Source organism: Dromiciops gliroides, chromosome 2 (genome assembly GCF_019393635.1).
Source record: "Dromiciops gliroides isolate mDroGli1 chromosome 2, mDroGli1.pri, whole genome shotgun sequence".
NCBI classification, from domain to species: domain Eukaryota; kingdom Metazoa; phylum Chordata; class Mammalia; order Microbiotheria; family Microbiotheriidae; genus Dromiciops; species Dromiciops gliroides.
Window position 1 is genome coordinate 551,634,454 of NC_057862.1, and position 17,828 is coordinate 551,652,281.

The 17,828-nt window shown below is 39.2% G+C and overlaps 1 protein-coding gene across 1 annotated transcript in view; it reads right to left on the minus strand.

The window, feature by feature from the left end:
* The window catches only part of PYGB (glycogen phosphorylase B), a 91,522-nt gene that overhangs the window by 57,453 nt on the left and 16,241 nt on the right, over positions 1 to 17,828 (minus strand). Inside the window, exon 2 of the mRNA XM_043984470.1 lies at positions 8,400 to 8,501. Within this exon, the coding sequence (XP_043840405.1) occupies positions 8,400 to 8,501 (102 nt within the window). The remainder of the gene's footprint in view (positions 1 to 8,399; positions 8,502 to 17,828) is intronic.

The window sequence follows — 17,828 nt, forward strand, 5'->3', positions numbered from 1 at the left end:
GGCAAAAGACCTAAAAGTGGGATTGCTGGGTCAAAGGGTATGCACAGCTTTATCGTCCTTTGGGCATAATTCCAAATTGCTCTCCAGAATGGTTGGATCAGTTCACAGCTCCACCAACAATGCATTAGTATTCCAATTTTCCCACAGCCTCTCCAACATTTATTATCTTCCTTTTTTGTCATTTTAGCCAATCTGATAGGTGTCAGGTGGTACCTCAGAGTTGTTTTAATTTGCATCTCTCTAATCATTAGAGATTTAGAGCATTTTTTCATATGGGAATAGATAGCTTTAGTTTCTTCATCAGAAAACTGCCTGTTCATATCCTTTGACCATTTCTCAATTGGGGAATGACTTGGATTCTTATAAATTTGATTTAATTCCCTATATATTTTAGAGATGAGGCCTTTATCAGAAGCACTGGCTTCAAAAATTGTTTCCCAGCTTTCTGCCTCCCTTCCAATTTTGGATGCATTGCTTCTGTTTGTACAAAAATTTTTTAATTTAATATAATCAAAATCATCCATTTTGCATTTTATAATATACTCTATCTCTTGTTTGGTCAAAAACTGTTTTCCTTTCCAAAGATCTGATAGGTACACTATTCCTTTCTCTCCTAATTTACCTATGGTATCACCTCTTATGTCTAAATCATGTATCCATTTTGACCTTATTTTAGTATAAGGTGTAAGATGTTGGTCTATGCCTAATTTCTGCCATACTATCTTCCAGTTTTCCCAGCAGTTTTTGTCAAATACTGAGTTCCTATCCCAGAAGCTGGAGTCTTTGGGTTTATCAAACACTACATTACTAGTGTCATTTACTACTGCATTTCCTGAGCCTAGCCTATTCCATTGATCTACCACTCTATTTTTTAGCCAGTACCAGATAGTTTTGATGACTGCCGCTTTATAGTAAAGCTCCAGGTTTGGTACCGCTAACCCACCTTCCTGTGAATTTTTTTTCATTATTTCCCTGGATATTCTTAATTTTTTGTTTTTCCAGATGAATTTTGTTATTATTTTTTCTAGCTATAAAATAATTTTTAGGTAGTCTGATTGGTATGGCACTGAATAAGTAAATTAATTTAGGCAGTATTGTCATTTTTACTATATTAGCTCTGCCTATCCATGAGCAATTGATATCTTTCCAATTATTTAGATCTGATTTGATTTGTGTGAAGAGTGTTTGGTAGTTGTGTTCATAGAGTTCCTGGGTTTGTCTTGGCAAGTAGACTCCCAAGTATTTTATATTATCTACTGTTACTTTAAATGGAATTTCTCTTTCTATCTCTTGCTGCTGGACTTTGTTGGTCATGTATAGAAATGCTGATGATTTATGTGGATTTATTTTATATCCTGCTACTTTGCTAAAGTTGTTAATTGTTTCAAGTAATTTTTGACTTGATTCTCGAGGATTCCTTAAGTATACCATCATATCATCTGCAAAGAGTGATAGTTTTGTTTCCTCCTTGCCTATTCTAATTCCTTTAATTCCTTTCTCTTCTCTGATTGCTAAAGCTAACATTTCTAGGACAATATTAAATAATAGGGGTGATAATGGACATCCCTGTTTCACACCTGATCTTATTGGGAAGGACTCTAATTTATCTCCATTGCATATAATACTTGCTGATGGCTTTAGGTAGATACTGTTTATTATTCTAAGGAAAGCTCCCCCTATTCCTAAACTCTCTAGTGTTTTTATTAGGAATGGGTGCTGTACTTTGTCAAAAGCTTTCTCTGCATCTATTGAGATAATCATATGATTTTGGTTGGTTTTCTTATTGATGTGGTTGATTATGTTAATAGTTTTCCTAATGTTGAACCAGCCCTGCATTCCTGGTATAAATCCCACCTGGTCATAGTGTATTATCCTGGTGATCACTTGCTGTAATCTCCTTGCTAATATCTTATTTAAGATTTTAGCATCAATATTCATTAGAGAAATTGGTCTATAATTTTCTTTCTTTGTTTTTGCTTTGCCTGGTTTTGGTATCACCACCATATTTGTGTCATAAAACGAATTTGGTAGAACTCCTTCTTCACCTATTTTTCCAAATAATTTGTATAACATTGGAATTAATTGTTCTTTAAATGTTTGGTAAAATTCACCCGTAAACCCATCTGGCCCTGGGGATTTTTTCTTAGGGAGTTCATTAATAGCTTGTTCAATTTCTTTTTCTAATATGGGTTTATTTAAGGATTTTATTTCCTCTTCAGTTAACCTGAGAAGTTTGTATTTTTGTAAATATTCATCCATTTCATTTAGATTGTCGAATTTATTGGCATACAGTTGGGCAAAATATTTCCTAATTATTGCTTTAATTTCCACTTCATTGGTGGTAACATCACCCTTTTCATTTTTGATACTGGTAATTTGGTTTTCTTCTTTCTTTTTTTAAATCAAATTAACCAATATTTTATCTATTTTATTGTTTTTTTCATAAAACCAGCTCTTAGTTTTATTGATTAATTCTATAGTTTTTTTGCTTTCAATCTTATTAATTTCTCCTTTAATTTTCAGGATCTCTAATTTAGTGTCTAATTGGGGATTTCTAAATTGTTCTTTTTCTAGCTTTTTAAGTTGCATGCCCAATTCATTAATCTCCTCTTTCTCTTTTTTATTCATGTAAGCATTTAGAGCTATAAATTTTCCCCTAAGCACTACTTTGGCTGCATCCCATAGATTTTGGTATGTTGTCTCATTATTGTCATTCTCTTGGATAAAGTTATTGATTGTTTCTATGATTTCTTGTTTGGCCCATTCATTCTTTAGAATGAAATTATTTAGTTTCCAATTGATTTTCATTCTACTTTTCCCTGGCTCTTTCTTACATGTAATTTTTATTGCATCATGATCTGAGAAGGATGCATTTACTATTTCTGCCTTTCTACATTTGACTATGATGTTTTTGTGCTCTAATACATGGTCAATTTTTGAAAATGTGCCATGTACTGCTGAGAAAAAGGTATATATATTCCTTTCTATCCCCATTCAATTTTCTCCAGACATCTATCATGTCTAACTTTTCTAGTAACCTATTCACCTCTTTCACTTCTTTCTTATTTATTTTTTGGCTAGATTTATCTAATTCTGAGAGGGGGAGATTCAGATCCCCCACTAGTATAGTATTACTATCTAATTCCTCTTGTAACTCATTTAACTTCTCCTCTAAGAACTTGGATGCTATACCACTTGGCGCATACATATTTAATATTGATATTACTTCATTATCTATACTACCTTTCAGCAACATGTAATTTCCTTCCTTATCTCTTTTAATGAGATCTATTTTTGCCTGCACTTTGTCTGAGATAAGGATTGCTACCCCTGCCTTTTTTACTTTAGCTGAGGCATAATATATTCTGCTCCAGCCTTTTACCTTTACTCTGTGTGTATCTCTCTGCTTCAAATGTGTTTCTTGTAAACAGCATATTGTAGGGTTCTGGTTTTTAATCCACTCTGCAATTCGCTTCCGTTTTATAGCAGAGTTCATCCCATTCACATTCACAGTTATTATTACTGACTGTCTATTCCCCTCCATTCTATTTACCCCCTTTGTACTTTTCCCCCCTTCTTTCACACTATTCCTCCTCCCCGATGTTTTACTTCTTACCCCTGCCTCCCCCGATCTGCCCTCCCTTTTTATCACCCCCCCTCTTTTCTTTACCCTTTTCTCCCTTGCTTTTGTCCTCCCTTCTATCAGTCCCCCCTTTCCCTTCCCCTTTTGTTTCCCTAAAGAATGAGTTAAGTTTCTTTATCCCAATGAACGTATATGATATTCCCTCTTTGAGTCAAATCTAATGAGAATAGGGTTGAAACCATGTTCCCCCCTCCTTTCTTTCCCTCTATTGTAATAGGTTTTTTTCCACCTCTTCATATGATATAATTCATCCCATTCCACCTCCCCTTTCCTCTCCTCCCCATAGACTCCCTTTTTATCCCCTTAATTCTTTTGTATCATCACATCAAAGACAATTTATATTTATACCCTCTATATAAAGTCCTTCTCTCTGCCCAAATACATTTACAGTTCTTAAGAGTTATGAGTATTATCTTCCTGTGTAGGGATATAAACAGTTTAACCTAATAGGGTAACTTTTTTTTTTCCCTCTGTTTACCTTTTTAAACTTCTCTTGAGTCTTGTATGTTGAGATCAAATTTTCTATTCAGTTCTGGTCTTTTCACCAGGAAAGATTGAAAGTCCCCAATGTCATTAAATGTCCATCTTTTCCCCTGAAAGAAAATGCACATTTTTGCTGGGTAATAGATTCTCGGCTGCAGTCCAAGCTCCTTTGCCTTCCGGAATATCATATTCCAAGCCTTGCGGTCCTTTAATGTTGAAGCTGCCAGGTCCTGAGCAATCCTGACTGTGGCTCCATGATATTTAAATTGCTTCTTTCTGGCTGCTTGGAGTATTTTCTCCTTCACCTGATAATTCTGGAATTTGGCTACAATATTCCTTGGAGTTTTCCTTTTGGGGTCTCTTTCAGGAGGTGATCGGTGGATTCTTTCAATGATGATTTTATCCTCTGATTCTATGATATCAGGGCAGTTCTCCTTAATAATTTCCTGGAATATGGTGTCTAGATTCTTTTTCTGGTCATGGCTTTCAGGCAGTCCAATGATTCTCAAATTGTCTCTCCTCGATCTGTTTTCCAGATCAGTTGTCTTTCCAATGAGATATTTCACATTTTCTTCTATTTTTTCATTTTTTTTATTCTGCTTGACTGATTCTTGGTGTCTCATGGATTCCTTATCTTCCAACTGTCCCACTTTATTTTTTAAGGCATTGTTTTCTTCAGTGAGATTATGCACCTTTTTTTCCATTTGGCTAAGTGAATTTTTTAAGGTATTGTTTTCTTCAGTGAGATTATGCAGCTTTTTTTCCATTTGGCCAAATGAATTTTTTAAGGCTTTGTTTTCTTCAGCTTCCTTTTCCAAGCTGCTGATTCTTTTTTCATAGTTTTTTTGTTTTGCTTTCATTTCTCTCCCCATTTTTTCTTCTATCTCTTGCAATTGATTTTTAAAATCCTTTTTGAGCTCTTCCAGGAAGGCTTTTTGTTCTTGCGACCAATTCACCTTCCCTTGTGAGGCTTCAGATGTAGACAATTTGAGGCTATTGTCCTCATCTGAGTTTGTGTTGGCTTCTTCCCTATTGGTACAGAAGCTCTCAATGGAGAGGGCTCTTTTTTGCTTCTTAATCATTATTGCAGCTTATTTATTTATTCTTTAAGTTGAGGTCTGCTCTGGGGGCACCAGGGTCCCTGTTTTGGGCTTCTTGTGCAGGTGTATAGGTGCTGTGTGACCGGGCTTTTACTCTGAGGCCTTTATGGTGTGTGGAGATCCCCCGCCCTGCACTTCCTGTCTGATTGTGCTTAGCCAGCCAGGCGCCAGACCCCGGCGTCTGATCCCGCCGTTCGTGGCCCTCTCGGCCGGTGCAGGTAGGTTTTTCCACTGTCCTTCTTGGCCACCAGATTTTTGAGCCAGGTTCCGGGAGCCTCAGTTGTTTGGCTGTGGCCCGCAGCTCCTGCTGACTTGCCCCGACCCCCTCGGCGCTGGGTTGCTGCCCTGCGCTGGGCCTCCCTTTTGCCCGAGTCAGACCGACCTTTTCCTGAAGTCTTCTAAATTATCTCTGGTCGGAGGACTGTGTCTCTCTGTCTCTTTGCAGGTTCTGTAGTTTCAGAATCCGTCCAGAGGCTTGATTTAATGTTCGTTTTGAGGGAACAGAAGGAGAGCTCAGGCAGCTTGCTGCTTCCTCTCTGCCATCTTGGCTCCGCCCCCCAATATGTTTTAATAAAAGATATGGTAAAAATCTAATATCATTCAGGAAGCTAATGAGATGTTTTAAACAGAGGAAAAATCTTGTGAATTATTGGCAGTATTTTTTAAAGTGAAAACAAAAGTATTGTTAATCTGCTAGACATTTTTTCTATAAAGTCATTTATGAAGCAGCATGAAATAATCAACACTCCAGGTAAGTAAACAGACACAGAATATGAAAGAATCTGAGCTAAATCTTTTTTTTTTTAATGTATAAGGTGTTTTATTTTTTCCGTTACATGTAAAGATAGTTCTCAACTTTTGTTTATACAAGCTTTACAATTTCAGATTTTTCTCCCTCCCTCCCCTCCCTCCCCCCCTCCCCTAGACAGCAGGTAATCTGATATAGGTTATGTCTATATATCTCTATACATATACATATAGATATAGATATATACACACACATATATATACACATAATAACATTAATCCTATTTATGCATTAATCCTGTTACAAGAGAAAAAATCCGAGCAGTGATGCAAAACCTCAAAATAGAAAAAAAAAACAACAGCACCCAAAACAAAAGAAATAATATAGATGCTGATTGAACCATATTATTTCTTAATAATATTAGAAATAATATTGTTCAATAATAATAGAAATAATATGGTTCAATCAGCATCTATACTCCACAGTTCTTTCTTTCTTTTTTTTTCTTGGATTTGGAGATCCTCTTCTATCATGAGTTCCCTGGAACTCTTCTGTACCATTGCATTGGTGAGAAGAATATAGTCCATCACAGTAGGTCAACACTCCATGTTGATGATACTGTGTACAATGTTCTTCTGGTTCTGCTCATCTCACTCATCATCAGCTCACGTAAGACCCTCCAGGTTTCTCTGAACTCTTCCTGATCTGAGCTAAATCTTAAAAACAGAGCAGCAAAAATACAGACTGTAGGGGGCAGCTAGATGGTGCAGTGGATAAAGCACCGGCCCTGGATTCAGGAGTACCTGAGTTCAAATCCGGCCTCAGACACTTAACACTTACTAGCTGTGTGACCCTGGGTAAGTCACTTAACCCCAATTGCCTTACTAAAAAAAACAAAAAACAAAAAACAGACTGTAAGCAAGAACTAGTTAAAGCAAGATTAAATCATAGGACCAAAGCAGATCTGTCTGCTGATGCTCACTGACGTTAATAGTAAAAAAAAAAACCAAACCAATTATATATGGCCTTATGGTTTCTTATATAGCACTCTATTTACGTGCATTATCTTGTTAGATCCTTATGACAACACAGTAAAGTAAGCATTGCAAGAATGATTACACCCAGTTTTACAAATTGTGGAAAAAGATACAGAGAGGTGAGGCAATATGTTGAAGGTTACAAACCTTGCAGAGTGGCAGAGTTGGGCCAGGGGCTCTTTCTACCATACCAATTCGATTTAATTCAATAAACATTTATTGCACCTACTGTGTGTTAGGTAAGGTTCTACATGTTCGGGACAGAAATAGCAGAGATAGCAAGGAAGCCAGGATGATGCCTACGTTTTGAGCCCTCAGGGACAGGAGGATGGTATTATTCTCTATAGAAACAGGGAAGGTGTAAGGAGAGGGGGAGTAGGGAGAAAGATAATGAGTTTTGTTTTAGACATTCATTACCCATCAATCAGCAAGCCAAAAATGACTCAATAAGAAGAAATAGGTTGGTGAATAAAGAATGATGCTGGGGCAGCTAGGTGGCACAGTGGATAGAGCACCGGCCCTGGAGTCAGGAGTACCCGAGTTCAAATCCAGCCTCAGACACTTAACACTTACTAGCTGTGTGACCCTGGGCAAGTCACTTAACCCCAATTGCCTCACTTAAAAAAAAAAAAAAAGAGTTATTACTAAATTCACACATCTGAGTCCTTCGAGAATAGTTTCATTTAGACTGGGAAGAGGGAGGAAACCTTGTGGGGGCTATAGCAAAAACTTGGGTTGGATCTGAGATCTGGGACAATCAGATGTCAGGATAAGTATATCTGTATCATCCATATTCATGGAGACTTATAATAGAATATATTGTCATTGCTGCCATCCTTGATATCTAAGGAGCAAGAGAGAGAGAAAAGGCAGGCAGAGAAAGGAGTTTGAAGAGGAATGTTGCCCTCATACCCTTTGTTGGTAGAGGATAGGGTATGGTATACTGCACATAATATCAAACTTTTTTGATCTGTTGGTTAGTTTTGAGAAATTTTTCCTTTTTTCCTTTTTCATTCTTTATTAAACAGTAGGAAATGTGAACATGTGAAAACAAAAGATATAAAAAAGGAGATAGAAGGATGATAAAAACTGTCCCTGCTTCAAAACTCTGACTAGACATCCAGAAACTGCCAGAATGTCTGACTTTAAATATCAGAACCCTTTTAGAAGTCTAGAAACCAAAGTCTTTCTCAATTCAACAGTTTCCTAGGCCAATCCAAGTCATTATCTTGGCCACCCAAATCTGCCCTTCTACCATAGGAAAGAGATTCCTATAACTGTGCCTTCATTTTTCTTCTTTTTTTGTGATCAGTAGAGTGTTTGGTTTGGGTATTTCCACCTTTCTAGATGTACCTAGAAGTATGCTGCTAACTACAAAAATAACATACCTGATAAACAGCTTCATCACAAGCATTCTGGAGACCCAGATTCACCATTGTATTCTGTAGAGTCCGGCCCATGTAGAATTCCAGGGAAAGATAATAAATGCGCTGGGGAAACAGAAAGAAATGTGTTTATTTTAATCCTTTTATCTAGAAGCACTAAAAATCTTAATTACTAAATTCAATAGTATGATTTCCATGTGAAAATTCAATTAAATTTCTATGACTATCTGAGTTCCTCTTGTTATGTTTAGGAAACTAAAAGGGCTATAAAAATGACTTATAATACTTGCCCATAAGAGCTTAATTCAGTTGTATATAGTGAGATCGTTTTTCTGGAGGAAGGAAGGAGGAAAGATATACATATAGTATATATACATCCCCTAAATGTAGAATTTTATGCAAATATTTACAGAAGTACAAAATAATGTGACAGCTCAAAAGAAAAAAGGAGGTGTGTTTGGGGGAAGAACTTAAGGGAAAAGGAGGAATAAGACTGAAAAGAGAAGGCTATGGGGCAGCTAGGTGGCACAGTGGATAGAGCACCGGCCCTGGATTTAGGAGGACCTGAGTTCAAATCCAGCCTCAGACACTTGACAACTTACTAGCTGTATGACCCTGGGCAAGTCATTTAACCCCAATTGCCTCACCCCCCCCCCCAAAAAAGAAAAGAGAAGTCTAGATAGAAAAAGTAGCATCTGTGATTAATGTATTTAGCAGTTTGGAAAGGAAATGCACTAGAAGCCAGGAGTTTAATTTGGAGACTGTATCAGTTATCCAAATCAATCAATCAATCAATCAATCAATCAATCAATATTTATTAAGCAACTACTATGTGCCAGGTATTGTGCTAAGCACTGGGGATACAAAAAAGAGGCAAAGAATCTCTGCCCTCAAGAAGCTCACAATCTAATGGGAGAGACAATTTGCAAACACACACACACACAAACAGCAAGAGAGGACAAGTAGGAAATAACAGAAGTAAAGCACTAGAATTAAGAGGGGTTCAGGGTGCAGCTAGGTGGCGCAGTGGATAAAGCACCGGCCCTGGAGTCAGGAGTACCTGAGTTCAAATCCGGCCTTGGACACTTAACACTTACTAGCTGTGTGACCCTGGGCAAGTCACTTAACCCCAATTGCCTCACTAAAAAAAAAAAAAGAGGGGTTCAGAAAAGCTTCCTGTAAAGAAAGGATTTTAGTTGGGGCTTAAAGGAAGCCAGGGAAATCATGGGACAGAATTGAGGAGGAAGAGCATTCCGGGCATGGGGGGGTGAGGGGGGGAGAGTAGTCAGAAAATGTCCAGAGCTGAGAGATGAAATGGAACAGCCAGGAGGCCAGTGTCATTGGACAGAAGAGTATGTTGGGGAGTAAGGTGTAAGAAGACTAGAAAGGGAGGAAGGGGGCTAGGTTATGAAAGGCTTTGGACGTCAAAGAAAGCCTTCTATATCTGATCCTAGAGGTGACAGGGAGCCAATAGCTTATTGGGGGGGGGGGGTGGAGATAAAGGGAAGATTTGACATTTTCAGACCTGGCTTTAGGAAAATGGCTTTGGTGGCTGCAAAGAGTAGGGTGAAACCTGAGGCAGGCAGATTGACCAGCAGACTATTAGCAATGGTCCAGGCATGAGGTGATCAGGGTCAGCACTAGAGTGGTGGCAATGTCAGAGGAGAGGAGGCGGCATATTTGAGAGACATTGCAAAAAATGCAATCAACAGGCCTTGCCAACAGCTTGGATATGTGGAGTGAGAAATATTGAGGAATCCTGGATGACACCTAGGTCGTGAACCTGAGGCACTGGAGAGATGATGTTGCCCTCAACAGTAATAGGAAGGTGGGGCAGCTAGATGGTGCAGTGGTTAAAGCGCTGGCCCTGGATTCAGGAGGACCTGAGTTCAAATCCGGCTTCAGACACTTGACACTTACTAGCTGTGTGACCCTGGGCAAGTCACTTAACCCCCATTGCCCCGCAAAAAAAAACAAACCAAAACAACAACAACAACAAAACATAATTTAAAAACAGTAATAGGAAGGTGTTGGGGTGGGGGGATGTAGCAGGAATGATTATAAATTCAGTTTGGACATACTAAAGATATATACTGAATGTCCAGTTTGAGATGGCTGAAAAGCAGCTGGAGATGCAAGAAGGGAAGTCAGCAAAGAGGCTGGGGCATGATAGATTTGAGAATTGCCAGCATGAAAAACCTGATTAAAACTAATGGAGTTGATAATATAAAAGAAGACAGGGGGGACAGCTAGATGGCGTAGTGGTTAAAGCACTGGCCCTGGATTCAGGAGGACCTGAGTTCAAATCCGGCCTCAGACATTTAACACTTGCTAGCTGTGTGACCCTAGGCAAGTCACTTAACCCCAATTGCCTCTAAAAAAAGAAAGAAAGAAAGAAAGAAAGAAAGAAAGAAAGAAAGAAAGAAAGAAAGAAAGAAAGAAAGAAAGAAAGGAAGAAAGGAAGGAAGTCTAGTAAAGCAGTGAAGATGGAAGCCAGATTTCAAGGGGTTGAAGAGAGTAGTTGATAACAAGCATAGGCAATAGGTACAGAATACTTTTCCAAGAAATGTGATGGTAAAAGGGAGAACAAAGATAGGAATATAGCTGATGAAGTAAGAAAGGTCAAGGGAAGCCAGCAGGTGAGTGGGACTGAAGAAGATAAAGATAGTTCTTGCTTTATGTAAGTGGACAGTTCAGCAAAAAGTGATTTTCTGAAATGCAAATTTGCCCGTGGAGAAGGAAAGGAAGAAGGGAAAAAGGAAAAGGAGCCATTTGAGGAGGAAGAGGGTCAGCACACGATTCAAGGACATGTGGAGGAGCTGAAGGGACAAAGAAACTAGAGCAGCAGGAGGGGGAACACTCAGGGCTTGGGGCCAGCCATGTAGAAGCCTGGCCACAACTAAGATGAAGAACATCCAAGGGTCAGATACATGGGGATAAGACATGGACACAGATAAGACAGGACCCAGTAGCCGAGGGCAGAAGAGATATACAGGCAGATGGGTGGGTGAATGGAACAGGGCAAAGGTCTCAAGTCAAGCTCCTGTACTCCTGTGGCAGTCTCTCCACATGTCCATTGCTTTGCATGTCCATTCATGGTTTTTTTAGGGTTTTTTTTTTGGGGGGGGGGTGAGGAAGTAGAGGAGAGAGCACAATGCTGTCCAATAAAGTTAACCAAGGTGTTCTTTTAGAATGTGGGTTTTCTTTCAGAACTCAACATAAAGTCAAATTTGCAAAATGTAAATTTATATAAATCAGGAAGTGTTTATGAGAGATAGTATAAATGTTGAGCAATGTCCTAAAGAATGCAATCAAGGAATTTTGTCTTTTTTTTCCCTTCTGATTCAGAAGAGGAAATAATGGATGACAGAAAGGTATTTTGACGTATGTAGGAAGAGAGTAAGAAAGTTCATGTATACAGATGCCATACTACCTCAGTGAAATAGGCCACTAGTTCAATTTCTAGAGAAGGTAGGGAAGGGAAAGGAAAGAGATATAGTTAGGGATTGAGAAGAGAAGAAAAGGTTTGCAAAATGAAAAAGGTAATAAGTGCAGAGTATAAGGATTACCAAGAAATGGCAAAAACTCAACTAAGGAAGGTTACGTAGCATAAACTTCTATTAAGTGAAGTCATTCTGACTTCATAAGAAAGATGGAAAGATGAAAGGGTGTGGGTAAGGCACAGGAATTTCCCCCAGTGATTCATCACATTCAATTTTAAGGTGGATTACTGGGGTTAGGGATGTATTATTAGTCTAGTATACTTTAGCAAGGCATTAGCTAATAGAGTCAGCTAGCCACAAACTTTAAAACTCTGGCTGCCCAAGTAAGTACCCTCATATCTGTACTGTTCATTATTCTGGCTGCTGCCTATTTCCAGAGTGTCTGAAATCTTAGCAGCCCTCATTTAGGCTAGGTAAAACAAAGCAAGAGGGTGAACACAGGCCTCTTGTCTTGTGACAGCATGCCAAACCTTTTTTAGCTACTCAATGGGCTGAACTGGAAATGTCCTTTAATGGAATGCTTTTCCATCTTGTCTCCTTGGCCTTTTCACAAGACCAATATTATAATGCACTGTTTGGATAAGCAACTACAGTATTCTGTGCAACTGTGAGATGTGAGATTATTATGGGATATGCTCATTAATCACTTGCAAAAGACTTTCAAATTAAAAATAAAGAAACCCTGGGATACATTATCAATGTACTTTGACAGAACTGTAATTCATGAAATGATCTCATCAGCTCTCATGGATTTAATCATCATCTCTATACTGATTATTCTCAATTCCATATATCCTGCCCCTCTCAATCTGGAAATCTCCAAATGCCTTTCAGAGATCTTGAAAGGGCTGGCTACTAGACATGTTAAACTAACTGAACTCATTATCTTTCCCTTTAACCTCTACCCTCCTACTACCCTCCCTATTACTGTAGAGAACACCATTCTCCCAGTCCCCAAAGGCTTACCACCTAGGAGTTATTCTGAATTCCTCACTATCTCTCACTCCTCCTATATCCAAGCTATTGCCAAGGTCTGTTGATTTTACCTTTGCAACATCTCTTGAATATATTCCCTTCTTTCTTCTGGCACTTGCCACTATCCTGGTGCAGGCACTCATCACCTCATGCCCAGACTACTGCAACAGCCTACTGGTAGGTTTGCCTAACATAAGTCTCTCCTCAACAGAATCCATCCTCCATTCAAAATGATTTCCCTAGAGTGCAAGTCCAGCCATATTACCTTCTAACTCAATAAATTCTAGTGGCTCCCTATTACTTCCAGAAACAAATTTAGCATTAAGAATCCTTCATAATCTAGCTCCTTCATACCTTTCCAGTCTTCCCACACCTTACTCCCTACCACACATAGTGAAAGTGTCACTTCAAACCAGTGACACTATTCACCTGGGGATTCCACAAACAAGACACTTCATCTCTTGGCTTGGGGCATTTTCTCTGGCTTTCCTCCATGCTTGGAATGCTCTTCCTCCTCCACTCTGACTACTGACCTCCCTGGATTCCTTTGAGACCCAACTAAAATCCCGCCTTCTACAAGCAGCCTTTCCCAACCGCCTCTTACCTCTGGTGCCTTCTGTCTATTAATTATTTCCTATTCATCCTGTAGAAGGTTTGCTCTCTATATATTTATTTGCATGTTGTCTCCCCCATTATATTGTGAGGTTCTTGAGTGCAGGGACTGTCTTTTGCCTCTTTCTGTATCTCCTGTGCTTTAACATAGCGGGCACTTAATAAATGTTTACTGATTGATGTTCCAAAACATTCAAGTTTAGAGATCATTGAGTCTAACCTCTTCATTTTACAAATGAGGACAAAAGACTACAGAAGATAAATGACTTACAGTCACAGTTACATAAAGGCAGAGCTAGAACGTAGGCTCCCTGACTCTAAGGGTATACAATACTCTATCCACCACCTCCATAGAAATCTCTATTTTCTTCTGCAATTTCTAAGGTTTGTATTTTTATGGTAACATATCAATTCCTACATGTGTAAGGGGCTAAAATTCTAGCTACTCTGTCTAAAATATCTGATGAGTGGTTGCCAATAAAATATAAGCTTTAGCAAGAGTTAGACTTTTAAGTATTTATTAAGGAGAATAAGAATTTGATGAAGAGAAAGAGAAAGGCCTAGATTCATCTATCTATTAAAGGGAAAGCGCATTTCTAGCTCCCTTCTCCACCAGAGTCCTGACAAAAGAGAGTGAGAGCGCCAGGCTCACCCCCTCTTCCTCCCACAAGCAAATGTCACTTCCTGACACCAAAGAAAAGCTGCATAGCCTTGCCCTCAGAGGCCTTCTCCTCATGGTGGAGCTTTTCTACAGTAAGTCTCCAGCAGGTGGCGTCATTTCAATCATTACACATGAAAGAATTGGCATATAAAGTGCAGAAAAGTAAGCTAGTCATGTAACAAGAACAAAGGATAATGGATGTTATATACACATTGTTTCCCCTTGAAAGAATGTATGCACCTTGAGGGTGCAAAGACTTTTTTAAATCTTTGTAATCCCACCACATAGCATTTATATGTTTATGGAGTAAGTGGATGGATGGATGGATGGATGGATGGATGGATGGATGGATGGATGGATGGATGGATGGATGGATGAAGAGCTATACTGGTATCCAAGTGCTACAAGAGCTGAAGAAAATTACAGTTGTTCAATCTTCTATGAAGGATCTAGGAAAGGGCATGTGTACAGAAATCAGCATAGGATGAGGTTTTGATCTGCACTCATGGAGGGAGTGGACCAAAACCAGTGAGACTATAGATCTAAGTAATGAATTATTTTCCTTATTACATATGAGGGATGCTCCATAATATTAACTCATTATCTTTTTCCCCTTTGGTTCATCAACCAAATCATGCCCCTGAACTGCAGTTTTCCCCAAAGTTCTATGCTAAACTGTCCTTTCTTCTCCTGTTATGCTCTCTTTTAGTAATCTCATCTGCTCCCATAGTTAAACTATGATCTCTATGCAGATGACTCTCAGATCTATGTATTTACTTTCAGTCTCTCCCCCAAGCTTCAGTGCCATATCACCAACAGCCTCGAACTGGATATAGCACAGACATTTTACACTTAACATGTCTAAAACTGGACTCACTATCTTTACACTGTTTCTATTCCCTTGTCATTTCTACCTCTGTAATATCGCTCATATAGGCTGCTTTCTCTCCTTTGACACAGACAGGTCTTCATCACCTCACATTTGAACTATTACAACAGACTGCTGGTTTGGTCACCTTGCCTCAAAGTCTGTCCCCATTTCAGTCATCAGATTAATCTTCCTAAAGCATAAGTCTGACCATGTCAGTCCCCACCCTTCATATGGTAAATTCCAGTGACTTTCTATTACCTCCAGGATCACACATAAAAAAATTCTGTTTGGTTTTTAAAGCCTTCCATAACTTGGCCCCTTCCACCTTTTCCAGTCTTCTTGCACTATTCTCTCTACCACAGACTGCAATTGGGTGACACTGGTCTCCTTGCTGATGCTTGTATAAGACACTCCATCTCTAGCCTCTGGGAATTTTCACTGGTTGTCCTCCATGCCTTGGAAATTCTCATTCATTCTCTTTCTCTCTCTTGGCTCTTTTTGTACCTCCAGCAGCTAGCATAGCGCCTAACACATAGCAGGCACTTAATAAATGCTAAGTGGGGGCGGCTAGGTGGCGCAGTGGATAGAGCACCGGCCCTGGAGTCAGGAGTACCTGGGTTCAAATCTGGCCTCAGACCCTTAACACTTACTAGCCGTGTGACCTTGGGCAAGTCACTTAACCCCAATTGCCTCACTAAAAAAAAAAATAAATAAATAAAATAAAAAAATAAATGCTAAGTGACCTTACTTCACTTTGCCTCTTAATGTTCCCCTCCTCAAAACATCCCTATTTTTGTCAAAAGCACCACCAACCTCCCAGTGTCTTAGGCTCATAATCTCAGCATTATCCTTCATGCTTCACTCTCCCTTATCCCACATGCCAATCAGTTGTCAAATTTTGCTGTTTCTACCTAAACAACATCTCTCACATGCAACTCCTCCTATCCACTCACCTAAGTACCACCTCAGTTCAGGCCCTCATTCATTACCCCTTACCTAGATGATTCCAACAGTCCTAATTGGTCTCACTGCCTCAAGTCTCCTTTCATATCAGTCTATCCATTACTGCCAAATGAATTTTCCTTAAGTACAGATCTGACTGTGTCATTCTATTCAATAAATTCCACCAACTTCCTATTACTCTAGAATAAAACATAAACTCCTTTGTTTAGCTTTTAGAGCCTTCACGCAACCTGTGTTTCCAACCTCAACAGACGTTCTCCCCCTTCTGCACACCACCATCCAGCCAAATTGGCCTTCCCTATGTTCCTCAGTTACTGTGCTCAATCTCCCATCTCTAAGCCTTTGTTTGCCCTGGCCATCCCTCATTCTTAGAATGTACTCCCTCCTAACCTCTGCCTAATAGTCCCTTCTCTTTATTTGGGTTGCAGTTCAGGCACTATCATCTTCATGAAGACTTTCCTGTTCCCCCAACTGCTAGCACCCTTCCTTAGATCTACCTACTTTGTATATATTTGTTTTTATTGACTTTATAGTTATGCTGCATATATTCTCATATGTACTTCTTGCCTCCTGCATTACAACAGTAAGCTCACTAAAATCAGGGATTTGGTTCATTCCTTGTACTTATATCCTCATGCCTAGCAAAGTGCTTAGCACATAGTAGGTGTTTAATAAATACTTGTTGATTGATTCTTCAAGAAAAAATGAGGGGGAAAAGTACTTCCTCCACTTTCCCCCCATGATTCTTCATAATATTATGACATACACAAGAAAACAATACCAGAATTGGAACCCAAAGTATACTAAATTCCAATCCAGAATTGTTTCCACTAGAAAGATTATAATGCTTACCTACTGTATTGATAGGAAAACTCTCCAATCAAATAAGCTATTTCCTCTTACACAGGGAACAAAGCTCCTACCTTCACTCTTTTTCAAGTTAGCCAACATCCAAGCAGAGAAGGCAGTGTGGCACAGTGGAAAGAGCACTGATCCTGTAGTAGGAAGTTCTGATTTCAAATCCTATCTCTGTCACTTACTAGTGAGACACTGGGCAAGTAACTTAAGTCCTCTGGGTCTGTTTCCCCATGTGCAAAATAACAGGCTTGGACTAGATAAATAACTTATATAGATCCCTTCTGGTTCTAAATGCCTAACAATACACATAACGGCTAAGCTTAAAGTCAGAAGAGTTGAATCTCTTTCGGAAGCTGAACCGTTGCTGGTTTTATATGTAAGGTTAAAGGCAAAGGTCCAAGACTAGAAAAGTCATCTGGTTTAAAGGGCAAATCACTTTAATCCCAGAGGTATGTTCTGACAAAACAGGAACATGTACTACTGATTATTGTCCTTTACATTTGAAGGTGAAATGTTAGAGCCGTTACCCCTAATTTGGGCAACTTGTAAATGTAGCAAAAAATTCAACATGCCTAGCAGCCCTTTCCACACTGCATCTGGGAAGTGTGCCTTTGCTTTTCAGCTCTTGTCACAAGTTGGTAGCACTTGTCACCGATAACAGTTCTACATAACCTCAAATGGAATGGAAAAGTCCAGATTTACTATGACTGCACTCCCCACTGAAAGCCTCAGAAACCTAATGAGCACAGCTTCAACAGAAATAGACAGCACGGGGGCCCCTGATGAAAGTGGGACAGGTGAACATGAGGACAATATTAAATGGCCAGAAATTTCAACGTTCGATGAGTACATCACTTCACTGAAAGCCGTGATCATTACAAGTACTCAGATTTAAAAAAATCTTTTTTAAAGCAAGTATTCAGATTCCCATGCTAAACAGCTGATCACAAATCACATCTCCAAGAAGCTTTTGGTATGTTTAACATCTT